The sequence below is a fragment of the Chiloscyllium plagiosum genome, unplaced genomic scaffold (assembly GCF_037043375.1).
Source record: "Chiloscyllium plagiosum isolate Xiang-an unplaced genomic scaffold, Cpla_swu_hap1 HiC_scaffold_13, whole genome shotgun sequence".
In the NCBI taxonomy this organism is placed as follows: domain Eukaryota; kingdom Metazoa; phylum Chordata; class Chondrichthyes; order Orectolobiformes; family Hemiscylliidae; genus Chiloscyllium; species Chiloscyllium plagiosum.
In genome coordinates, this window is record NW_028270151.1 from 30,163,971 (window position 1) to 30,177,317 (window position 13,347).

The following is a 13,347-nucleotide window of genomic DNA, read 5'->3' on the forward strand; positions in this document are numbered from 1 at the left end:
TGGTTTTGTGAAGGGCAGGTCGTGCCTCACAAACCTTATTGAATTCTTTGAGAAGGTGACTAAGGAGGTGGACGAGGGTAAAGCAGTAGATGTGGTGTATATGGATTTTAGTAAGGCGTTTGATAAGGTTCCCCATGGTAGGCTACTGCAAACAATACGGAGGTATGGCATTGAGGGCGAGTTGGAGGTTTGGATTAGGAATTGGCTGGCTGGAAGACGACAGAGGGTAATAGTTGATGGTAAAGGTTCATCTTGGAGTGCAGTTACTAGCGGTGTTCCGCAAGGATCTGTTTTGGGACCATTGCTGTTTGTCATTTTTATAAATGACCTGGAGGAGGGGCTAGAGGGATGGGTGAGCAAGTTTGCGGATGATATGAAAGTCGGTGGAGTTGTTGACAGTGAGGAAGGATGTGGCAGGTTACAGCGGGATATAGATAAGCTGCAGAGCTGGGCAGAAAGATGGCAAATGGAGTTCAATGTAGGTAAGTGTGAAGTGATTCACTTTGGTAAGAGTAACATGAAGATGGGGTACTGGGCTAACGGTCGGATACTTGGTAGTGTGGATGAGCAGAGGGATCTTGGTGTCCATGTACACAGATCTCTGAAAGTTGCCACCCAGGTAAATAGTGCAGTGAAGAAGGCATATGGCGTACTGGCTTTTATTGGTAGAGGAATTGAGTTCTGGAGTCCTGAGGTCATGTTGCAGTTGTAAAAGACTCTGGTGCGGCCGCATCTGGAGTATTGTGTGCAGTTTTGGTCGCCATACTATAGGAAGGATGTGGAGGCACTGGAACGGGTGCAGAGGAGGTTTACCAGGATGTTGCCTGGTATGGTAGGAAGATTGTATGAGGAAAGGCTGAGGCACTTGGGGCTGTTTTCATTGGAGAAAAGAAGGTTTAGGGGTGACTTGATAGAGGTGTACATGATTAGGGGTTTAGATAGGGTTGACCATGAGAACCTTTTTCCACGTATGGAGTCAGCTATTACAAGGGGGCATAGCTTTAAATTAAGGGGTGGTAGGTATAGGACAAATGTTAGGGGTAGATTCTTTACTCAGCGAGTCGTGAGTTCATGGAATGCCCTGCCAGTAGCAGTGGTGGACTCTCCCTCTTTATGGGCATTTAAACGGGCATTGGATAGGCATATGGAGGATAGTGGGCTAGTGTAGGTTAGGTGGGCTTGGATCGGCGCAACATCGAGGGCCAAAAGGCCTGTACTGCGCTGTATTTTTCTATGTTCTATGTGCATCAGTATTTCCACTTAAAACTCATTCAGTATGAGTCATTATGTTGACCAAAATAACTTGGACTCGCTAGACTCAATGAATGGAAGGAACTGGTTTTGAAAACCCACTTTCTTCAGTAGTTAAAATTGATGAAAATTGCATCAACACCAATATGTAGACATTTCACTGTGGTGAACCAGAACCGTATTAGACACTAGGGACTGAATTTTAATTTTGTTTTTGGCAAAGTCTAGACTCTGTTGAGAGTTTCTTGGCTGTAAGGACTAGCAGGTTCTATTGCCCTCTTTTATCAAACCCACCTCATTAATTACCTACGACATCCCTAAGGCATTTCTCACATCCAATTTCCACCCCAACTTACCCCATCTACCATTGCCAGAACAACTCATCACTCACCAGATATCCCAAAATTCATGGCATTCCTTGTGCCCATACCATCTTTAAAAGCCCAGTCGAACACAGTCAGTCCATGGATGCCCTGCACAGTTGCTGACATTTACACCAGACATGGCAGACAGGGGGAAAATTACTGAGCCACTTTGCAAGAGCTCCTGCAGGATGGAGTGACGCACATGCTGCACATTCTCTATCCTCTCCCCCTTACCACCTAGCCATGCTAGCCTTGCCTGAGCTGCCAGCCAGCTTAAAGCAGCCTTAGCTCTCAGGAGTAAATGCCCTGCACAGCAGGAAGAAAGTCAATGACCTTCTCCACTCTGTCAGGGTAAGTGTCATCATCTTCCCTCAAGTCCTCACACTTATTTCATCTCTGCTACTAGGCCCACTTCCCTCCAAGGCTCAAGCTCTGCTACAGACTGCAACACATTCCCACCGATTCTCCCTTATCCCAACCCCGACATCCCTAACCTTGTGCTGTCCCCATGTCCTCTGAGCTGCCTACTCACTCACCGGGACACCTTCCCAACTGCAGCACCAGTAATAGCTGTGCCTCCCACTCCTGCCTTCCATAATACTTGCCTCGCATTCCATGAGGCAAACAGGCCATAATAAGCCACAAGGAGTCATGATGGATGTTATTGGCACTAGAGCCAGGACACAAAAAGTAAATAGGGCAATGTGATCAGCTCAATCAAGCAATAGTGAAGCTGTACTGCTTTCCAAGAGCCCTGCAAGGCATGTGTTACTAAAGGAATCCCGGCCAACCTATAGAAGGATTCTGGCTCCTACAACAACTTCAAGCTGCTGAATGTAATGCATAGCTCCAACAGTGGAAAATAATGTATGCTTACTGCTCCTTATCTCAATTCCCGACATTTCACAGGACTTCGTAAATGCAAGGGGTTTCTGTCTGATGGCTTTCCCATCAAAAGTAAATGACTTTGAAATGCCTTCAGCATGAAGCCCTGAAACAGTGAGAAATTAATCTAATTCATTTCCAAAGTAGGAAGTATTGCAAACATTCCCAAATGGCAGTTCAGATACATGTCCACAGAGTCATCACAGTTATTTGAGAGAGAAGATTGCAAAGACTGTACTGTTGCCATTTTGTCTAGTTGTTTTATGATCCACAAGGACAGCAGTGAGAGTACTGCATTCCATAGTTCACATTCTTTCCCATGTTTGGAATATATTTGCTAATCATTCATTACATCTCACATCCTCTTAGCTCCAGGTGGCCTGTAACTATCACTGAGAAAATCAAGAGCACAAATCCATGCGCTTTTGTTTTTTGACTTAATTTTTTTTGCTACACCAACGATTTGTACATACAGACCCACAATAAATGTTTCGACAGCTGTTTCTAAAACTTTGTGCAAACTGTGTCATATGGTAAATGCATCAACATAACTGAGCAAAAATCCCTGCACTCTTATATTCTATGGTATGGGGTATTATAATGATCCACAATACTCTGACAATGTTACATAGAACTGTATAGAATTTACAGCACAGGAACATGCCACATTATCAAATCCAAAGAGAAAGAGGTAGGAGGACCCTGTGCTTCTGAATCAATGCGTGAGAGAGTATGGAGACAGTACCTTCATAAAGAGCACAACAGTGAGCAGGCCAACAGTTTCATAAAGAGCTAGGGAGAGAATGGTGTCAGCAAATTCTCAAACAATGGAGGGAGAGATGTTTGCAGTTTCATAAAGAGCAGAGAGGACATGTGTTAGAGGGCAACTGTAACAGAAGATAGAAAAATGGCGGCAATTTGAGAGAAGGGTAGTGGCAGCAGGAGATTTCTTTAAAAAGCAGCAGAGATCCTCTTCCAATGGCTTCTTCCTATCAGAGACAAAGTGTGATATCACAGGAAAACATGAAAGTAATTAGTGGATATTTCTTATATGACTCTTTTGATTGGCCAAGTGGTTTCAATCAATTAATGCTGAAGAATACAGTTATGAAATTCACTTTCAAAATATTAACATGCAAGTTAATTAACTGAATAGAACATAGAGATGGCTGGGTAGGCGAGTGTTGCAGCTGTAGTATGTGGGAGCTGGTAGACGCCAGTGTGACCACATCTACAGCAAGTTTTGGCTGCTTGAAGAACATCAGCTCACAACTGATGAGCTGAAACCACATTGTCAGCAGTAAATAGGGCATGCAGAATCAAAAAATGTACAAAAATTCACAAAGGCAGATACTACAGATAATGGACATCTGAAATAACTCCTGGCAATGCTCAGCAGGGTGGTTATTATATATGGGAGGAGAAACAGAATTCATGTTAAGAATGATTTGGAGATGCCAGTGTTGGACTGGGGTGTACAAAGTTAAAAATCACACAATATCAGATTATAGTCCAACAGGTTTAATTGGAAGCACTAGCTTTCAGAGTGTTGCTCCTTCATCACACTGCTATGAATTCTGTGTCTTATAATTGTGTACTCCACAACCAGCTGATGAAGGAGCAACACTCCGAAAGCTAATGTTTCCAATTAAACTTGTTGGACTATAACCTGGTGTTGTGTCTTTTTTAACATGTTAAGTATGCAAGTTAGCCCACCAAGCTGTTTTCAGATGTTTTGTCACCATAATGAGGCAACATCATCAGGGAGAGTCTCCGGTGAAGCGTTGGTGGTATTTCCCACCCCTCTCTTTTTAGTTCTTGGTTTCTTAAGGTGGGTGACATCATTTCCGGTTCTTTTTTCAAGGGAAGGTAGAAGGAATCTAAATCGATGTGTTTGAAAAAAAGGACCAGAAATGATATCAGCTATCTTAAGAAACCAAGACCTATAAATAGACAGGCAGAACATACCACCAGCGTTTCACTGACTCTCACTGATGATGTTACCTAGTCACAGTGACAAAATGTCTGAAAACAAACCTTCTAGCTCAGCAAGCTAACTTACATATTTATCAACTGGAGCTACAAATCTTCTCAAAAATTGCAGCAGAGTTCATGTTTCAGTTCAGATCACAGTTTTACCTGGAAGGAGAGCTTTAGACCTTGTGAAATACAAACGAAGGACTAAATATCTGCCCCCATTTTTCTTTCACAAATGAAATTCAAGAACACTTCTACACACAAAGGGCTGGATTTTATCTTCAATCATCAGGAGATTTGAAGAAAGGGGCCATGTAAAATCCAGTTAGTGACTTTCCCTCCACCAATCTGCCCACTCCTGGCCTGTCTGAAGTTTTCTGGGGACTTAAGGAAGGCAGAGGGTAACCCACACACCCTTATGCCTATTAAGCCCCTAAGGCAACAATTAATGGCCACTTCACGGCCTGATCCCAACCTCATCAGCTGAGAGACTCATGCCATATGGGAAGCCAGACAGCAGAGGCTGCATAGACTAGAATCAGGCAAGAGAGATTTCTCCTTGGCTGTTCTCTGGACCCACCAGAGGTCCTGCCCCAAGCTAATCAGCCCTTTAATCCTGGGATCCTGGTCATTAGAGATTGCCTGTTGTCCAAGCAGTGTCCACCGCTTTCAGCTGGTACAGATATATCAAAAGGTCAGCCATGATCTTGCTGAATGCGGAGCTTGCTTTCGGGGTTCAATGGCCAACTCCTGTTCTTCTGGACAATTCTGTCAGTAGCATGCCTTTTGAAAAAGCTACTTGGATGACAGAAAACACGACTGGATGAACAGACTGCAGCAACCTTTAGAAAATTTCTAGCTTTAGAAAATCTCTCTTCGGGGCCAAATAGAAGCAGAAGGAGACCTCTACCTGCCCCTTCAGGACCTTTGTGGGCGGCACGGTGGCACAGTGGTTAGCAAATCCCGCCTCAGGTGACTGACTGTGTGGAGTTTGCACGTTCTCCCCGTGTCTGCGTGGGTTTCCTCCGGGTGCTCCGGTTTCCTCCCACAGTCCAAAGAAGTGCAGTTTGGGTGAATTGGCCATGCTAAATTGCCCGTAGTGTTAGGTAAGGGGTAAATGTAGGAGTATGGGTGGGTTGCACTTCGGCGGGTCGGTGTGAACTTGTTGGGCCGAAGGGCCTGTTTCCACATTGTAATGTAATGTAATCTAATCTAATCTAACCAAGGCCCTATTTCCTACATTGTGGTTACAGAAGCAAGTATGCAAGGCCAGTGCCTGCTGAGTTACTTGCCACTTTTAATGAATGCAATGTTACAAGTAAAGAAACAAAAAGCAAATACTTATGTAGGGCCTTTCACATCCTCAGGACATCCCAATCCATTTCACGGTCAATTGAGTGCTTTTGAAATTGATTTACTGTTGTAATGCAGAAACACGGCAGCCAGTTAGTGTACAAAAATCTCCCTCAACTGCAATCAAATCAGCAACCAGACAACCAGTCTTTTACATATTGCTTGAGGAATAAGTGGTGCCCAAGGCACCAGGAAAACAACCCTGTTCTTTCTCGAAGTAGCACCATGAGATTTCTGAATGCCTATGTAGGTTTAATGTTTCGTCTGAGAAACAGTTCCAAGAATCTGGAGTGAAGGTTGACTTAAAAGTTTCCCTCTGTCAGAATGCTTTCCAACATTTTGAATGATACGGTGACTCAGTGGTTAACACCGCTGCCTCACTGCACCAGTGACACAGATTTAATTCTCACCCTCAGGTGACTGTCTGTGTGGAGTTTGCACATTCTCCCCGTGTCTGCATAGGTTTCCTCCAGGTGTTCAGGCTTCCTCCCACAGTCCAAAGAGGCGCAGGTTAGATAGATCAGCCATGGGAAATGCAGGGTTACACGGATAGGAAAGGGTGTGGGTGAGGTGCTCTTCAAAGGGTTGGTGTGAACTCCAACCCTGAATAGCCTGCAGCAATTCTATCTAATCATAAAAGGTTGCAGGTTACAGCACCAAGCAAATGCCTGTATATTGAACTCCAAATAGGTTTATGCTGGGCAGTAATGGTATGGCTTCACTGAAAGTCCTAGTTCTTGAGGCTAACAAGCCCCACACTTCCAAGCAAAAATAATAAAGAATGAAACTCCAAAACGAGTGCTTATATAAAGTACATATGTGAAAGTGGTAGAAATTGAAATGAAACAGAACACAAAGCATAAAATTCAACGTTCCTGAACTAATTTAAGAAACACATTTATAATTCATTATAAAATGCAGGAAGTACAGATGCACTGAGGGAAACCAGCAGTTTCTAAGAGGATTTCAGTGGGGACAGATTAAAGTGGATCTTTACATTTTGTAACTATATTGTGAATGTTTTTAGCCAGCTATAGTTCTGATTATACTCAGTACTCTGAAGTATTCCTTCATCTCTAGAACTTTTACCCCCACTCCCACTCCAATTCTCTCAAACTCTCTTTCCTCCCATAAGATGCTCTTTAAAAACTAGCTCTTCAGTAATGCCTCTGATACCCTCTCCTAACATCTCCTTTCATCACTCAGTGTCAAATTTTGCTTGTTAAAGCCACTTTGAAGCTGTCTTATACAAATGCAAGTTGTTTCATCTTCTCTCAGTCCACATTTTTCTAAATAGAATGTGTGCCGTACAGTACAATTAGTACCAGGTTGGATTAAAAATTGCTCAGAAGAACGAAAAGAAAGGAAGTTGCATTTCACGGCATGTCAAACTGAAGCTCTTGAAGAATGTTATGAGTTGCTAAATTCGACTCAGTCTAAATCAGTCTTAAATCAGTCTTGGCAATAGATTCACATTATCACCATTGTGCATTAACACAGAATGGTAGCCCGAAGCAGGGACGCCAATAACCAACGGCAGGGTATTGGCCTGGAACAGGAGCGGTGGAAGCTACCCAGTGTGTTATGTGGCATTAGCCAGCAGTGAGACCACATGGAGACCCCCTGCACAGGTCTGCTGAGGACAGCCTTTGGAGAAAGAGTGTAATGTTTGTCTTTCTAACTTTGTTTTCCTGACCTGTAGTTATACTGTGCATAGCTGCAATGTAACATTTTGTCTTTGTTTCTCTATTCTACAACTGAGGATTGTACCTAGTTATTGTATGCCTAAGAAGGCACCATGTGATGATGACATTGTTACACTCTAACGAATATTGTAACTGAAGGTGGCGTACCTAGGTACCTTTGTACCAAAGATGGCACTGTAAGTGTCGGCTTATACACTTTTCACTGTATTCATTTGAGTACATGACAATAAAGCTAAATTCAGAATATGTGAGGGTCCACTGTCAGAAGGATTGTTTCCAACTTGCCAGAATTTGGAACCTCAATTCAAAATCAGCAAATTTGCAGATAATTGCAGCAGTGGAATTAAATGAGACAGCTCTGAAATTACAGGTGGGCTTAACATCTCATTCAAAAGATGATGCCTCTGGCAGTAAAGCATTCCCTCAGTGAATCTTAAAATCACCTGCAACGTAAATGGACTACCTTCAGAGTTGTCACATTAGGTTTATTTGAAGAATGCAGGTGAATCTTCTCCACCCAGAAGGTAGTGAGACAATGGAATCTTCAAACACAAAGCATTGCTGAGGTGAACCGCACATTTCATTTTGAATGAGAGTGGAATTGAAAGACGTGGGGATGGGATGGGGTGAAGTTACATCATAAGGTCAGGAGTGGGGTTCGCTGATGACTACACAACGTTCAGTACAATTTACAACTCCTCAAATATGGAAGAAGTCTATGTCCAAATGCAGCAAATCCTGAACAATATCCAGACTCGTGCTGATAAGCTGTAACATTCATATCACAAAAATACCAGGTAATCACCATCATCAACAAGAGGGAAGCTAAATATTGTCCCTTAACATTCAATGACATTATCATCCCAGAATCTCCAAATATCAACATCCTGGGGGTGTTGACCATACATTGGACTGAACTAACCTTATAAATATTGTGGCTGCAACAGCAAGTCAGAGGCAATGAATTCTCCTGCAAGTAACTCACCTCCTGACTCCCCAAAGCCTGTTCACCATCTACAAGGCACAAGTCAGCAGTATGATAGAATACTGTCCACTTGCTTGGATAATTGCTGCTCCAACAACATTCAAGAATCTTCTTTTTAAAAAAATATTCATGGGACGAGGCATTGCTGGCTAGCCCAGCATTTACTGGCCATCCTGTATTGCCCAGATGGCAGTTAAGAGTCAACTATAAAATTGTTCATCTGGAGTCACATGTAGGCCAGACAAGGTAAGGATGACAGTTTCCTTCCATAAAGGACAAAAAGCACATGGGTTTTTCTGACAATCAACAATGAATTCATGGCCATCATTAGACTCTCAAATCCAGAATTTATTGAATTCAAATTCACCATCTGGGGCAACTTGAACCTGGGTCTCTGGATTAACAGTTCAATGACAAGGTAAAAACAATGACTGCAGATGCTGGAAACCAGATTTTGGATTAGTGGTACTGGAAGGGCACAGCAGTTCAGGCAGCATCCGAGGAGCCAATTTAGGCCATCATCTCTCCTTGGCACCATCCAAGACAAAGCAACCCACTTGATTAACACCACACCCACAAATATCCATGACCAATGCACAGTAGCAGCCGTCTGTACCATCGACAAGATGCATTGTGGAAATTCATCAAGGCTCTTTAGATAGTACCTTCCAAACCTGTGACATCTAGAAAGACAAGGGCAACAGATTTATGGGAACATCGTCACCTTCAAGTTCCCCTCCAAATCATTCACCATCCTGACTTGGAAGTATATCGCTGCTCCTTCAGTGTGGCTGGGTAAACATTCTGGAATGCCCTTCCCTGACAGTAATGTGGAGGTATCCAAACCAAATGTACTCTAACGGTTGAAGAAGACAGCTCACCACCACCTCCTCAATGGCAATTAGAGATGGGCAATAAATGCTGGCCAACCTGTAATGTACATATGCCATGAAGGAAAATAGGTCTGGAAGTGACTGATGAGGTGCACAAACACAAGCACAGACCTATCGGGCTGAATGGCCTGTTTCTATAATGTAAATTCGGTGCAATTTAATGTTTCCAAACACGATATAATGTGGAAAGAATAATAACATTTAAAGCAGGTTATTGTAAAGTGCTATTCATGAAGTGAAAAAAATGACACTGAATAGAGAGAAACAATGAGGCTGAAATAGCTACAGATCAGCAAGAAGAGATCTTACAAATAAAAACCAAAAGAACAGCAGATGCTGTAAATCTGAGGCTGAAACAACTTGCTGGAAAAACTCAGCAGGTCTGGCAACATCTATGGAGTGAAATCAGAGTTAACCTTTGGGGACAAGTGACCCTTCCTCAGAACTGACAGATCTCGACCCGGAAACATTAATTCTGATTTCTCTCCGCAGATGTTGGCCTGACCTGCTGAGCTTTTCCGGCAATTTCTGGTTTTGTTTGAGATCTTAGAGGCTCAGCGTTAATGTGTGCACTCAGTACTGAGTGGCTATGGGTTAATCCGCGGAGTGTCGGTCGACACAATTTGAGAGAGAGAATTAAACGCGGGGAAAGCGCAACCTGATAGAGATTCAGAAGTTGGAACAGCTTATCCAGAAAGTTAACCTAGAATGTAACGTTAAATGACAGTAGATCATAGGCACACTGATTCAAACTGGAGGTGTGTAGTGATAGGATTGATGTCAGGAAATTTCTGCAGGCATGAATATAAAATAAGCTCCCAGGCAGCATGGGGAAAACGAACATTGTGGATTAACCGAAAACTAACAATTGGATGCCGTAGTGTGGTGTCAGATCTCTCCAGATGAGTGGAATGAATGCTCGGATTTGCCTTAGCCATTTACCGAGTGCATAATATTGTCCCTGAATACATGTCTGTAACACTAATAACGCATTCATATTCAATCTGACGCTTCATAAGAAAAAGGCTTAACTTACTTCTGATTAATTCAAAGTTGTCCAATTGTAATTTATCTACTGTTTAAGTAATACATTCGTATTTTGTTTTTAGTTTGCATTGCATAGCCTATTTTTAATGCAAAACAAAGACTTAGATTAAGAAAGGTCAACTAGAAATTGCCTATCCAGAAGAAAGGACGCCTTACAGATTTCCTCAGAGCACTGGGACTGATACAAACTGGTCTGAATGTAAAATGTACAGATGCAACTCCAGCCGTGGTTCACACTGACCCCTGCAGACAGATTCAAACAAGTTCATTTATTTGTTGGTATTCAACCATGTCGCGCTGGAGTGCCTGAATAATAAGATAAAGGGGCAACTGTCAGAAAGCGCTGGAAATCTCCGCAAATGACCACATTTTGGCGATACAACTTTCTAAACCAATAAGTGAATCCTAACTCTGAGAAAGAAGGACGGAGCCGCACATATTATACAGCAACACATCCTGTATTTTCAAGTAAGACAAATGCGTAGGGCGGCTCAGTGGTTAGCACTGCTGCCTCACAGCGCCAGGGATCCGGATTCAATTCCCGCCCCTGGCGACAGTCTGTGTGGAGTTTGCACATTCTCCCCATCTCTGCATGGGTTTCCTCACACAGACCAAAGATGTACAGGTTAGGTGAATTGTCCATAGTGTTAGGTGTAGGGGAATGGGTCTGGGTGGATTGCTCTTCGGAGGGTCGGTGTGGACTTGTTGGGCCGAAGGGCCTGTTTCCACACTGTAGGGAATCGAATCTAATCTATTGCGGAAACCAGAGCAGCCAAATAAAGAAAAGTTTCCGGTGGTTTGCCTGTATACTGAATATAAACCGTCCAAAATAAGATCCCAGTATCGGTCCCTATCATTGACAAATCCAAATCTTAGAGTAACTGCTAATTCACACAGTAAAACATTATTGGGAATGTGCACAGAATAGAGACCTGCGGAACGCTATTGTTATTCCCCATAGTCTCGCTATTTCCCTGCACGGATTTTACATTAGTCCATGTAGTAATCACTGGGTTTCTGTTAACCCGACTGGCCGAGGTATGCGTGAACAGAGAATTTCTAAATTCAAGGCAGCTCGGAAATCTCAGCTCAAACTGTCGGCTGCTGTTCCAGTTCGGACAAAGCCACAACAGAGCTCAGTGACTGGCCGTTTCAGCTCTTGCCCCTCTGCTCTTGAGCTGCCTTCCCCTCGCCGTGGGAAGGATTACCCCGACATTGCGAATGTGTTGCTGCCTTTTGAGCACTCACGACCGAAGCAGGTATTCAAAACACTGAACGGAACTGACACACGAACTGGGTTTGTTCTCAATGCGGCTGCAATGCTGCAGATTGCATGGAGACGATATAAGAAACGGAAAGATAAGTCGCACTCACATGTCAGCTTGAAGTTCGAGCGAAACTGCCTGCCCAATGGCAAAGTAGTGGAGGCAGATCATTACCACGGTGCGCTCCATTGCTGCCTCCCTCGCTGAAGTTTGGGGAAGATAGTGGGGTTCGAACAGGCGAATCTCTGGGTCTGATATACTCCCCCAAAGCTCTTCAGCCTGAGTGAATCACACGCTGCTGCATCCCGTTTAGCTTGCAACTTTATTGCCTGGATTGGAGGAAGATGTTCTCTGAATAACGGACGAGACTTGTCCTAAGGGTTACATTTATCGTTCCGCTTTGCGATTCTTCTCCCGACTTTAACCCTTCGTCCCAAGGCGTCCTCTGTCCGATGCAGTGATTCCTCTTCCTCCTCCTCTCTTCCCTGCCCTTGTCACCTCCCAGTCTTGGGCCCTCACTGTGAGCCGAGAGGGCAGTCAGTGGCGTGTGGGACCTGTTCCGGCTGATCCCTGACTCAATCACCAGCTCTCTCAGATATCCAGCACCAAAACCACATTTCCGTAAAGCAGCCCCCTTCTCGGAACATGTGACCCCTCCGGAGTCATGGTTACTGCACACACTCACACAACGGGGGTCTTTCCGCCTCTGTTTAAATCTGCGCGCAGCCGCGGGGAGTTTGCTTAGAACCATTCATAGACTGAATGAGACGCACCACTTTCTGGTCTTAACTAGCTAGTTAAATTTACAAGCCCTGACGAAGGATGACTTAACTCGAAACGTTAACTCCGATTTCTCTCCACAGATGGCCGACCCGCTGAGCACTTCCAGGAATTTCTGGTTTTGTTTCTGGCCTTACCTATGTTGCATTAAAGGACAGTGCTAAGGACTTGCAAAATGAGTTAAGGGATGCAATTTTCCATAACTGCATCTTTTTCCTGCACTTTGTGTAGGGACAGTAAGTAAAGATGCCAAGGTCCCAGGGGAGTAGAGGGCCAGAGACAGTGGTGCGTTTAACCTGAGGGTCACCACACCTCAAAGGGGAGAAGGTGGGACTTTCATGGTGACCTCAGCTCTGCATGGAAAACCAGCAAGCCAGCCACTTTGTTGTGTACACTAGTGAATAGGTCAACAGTTAATTCCTGTCGTGATCACAGAAGTGTGTTTTTCAAGTTGGCAAAGGTGCTTGGGAATTCCAGTAGAATCCAGAGGCTTCCCAATTTGAGCTGTGTGAGGTGAGACTTTGCCTCCCCACAGATGGAGGAGAAAGATCCCACTGTTATTTCTTGATCCTCCCTTTTCACTCAAGAGCTGCATTCAGAACAAGTGGTCTAAATATTTCCGCATTGAAGAATGGTGCATTGTAATTAGAAGTAAACATTAGGATAAATCATGGACGCTTTGATACTTAGGAATGTAAGCTGAGAATAGTGTCCTCAGATTTACAAGAGACCTTTATTCATTCTCAGGTTGTGCACATCACTGGCTGGCAGGACAGCTATTGTTCAGCCTTTGACTGCTTTGAGAGGATGGTGATGAGCTGCATTCTTGAACTGTTGCGG

General features: G+C 43.8%; 1 protein-coding gene across 1 annotated transcript in view; it reads right to left on the bottom strand.

Annotated features, from left to right (window-relative positions):
• LOC122556083 (uncharacterized) overlaps positions 1 to 12,275 on the bottom strand; it is a 303,614-nt gene extending 291,339 nt beyond the window's left edge. The window contains exon 1 of the mRNA XM_043702517.2: positions 11,837 to 12,275. Within this exon, the coding sequence (XP_043558452.2) occupies positions 11,837 to 11,916 (80 nt within the window). The 5' untranslated portion in view covers positions 11,917 to 12,275. The remainder of the gene's footprint in view (positions 1 to 11,836) is intronic.
• Positions 12,276 to 13,347: the final 1,072 nt, after the last annotated feature.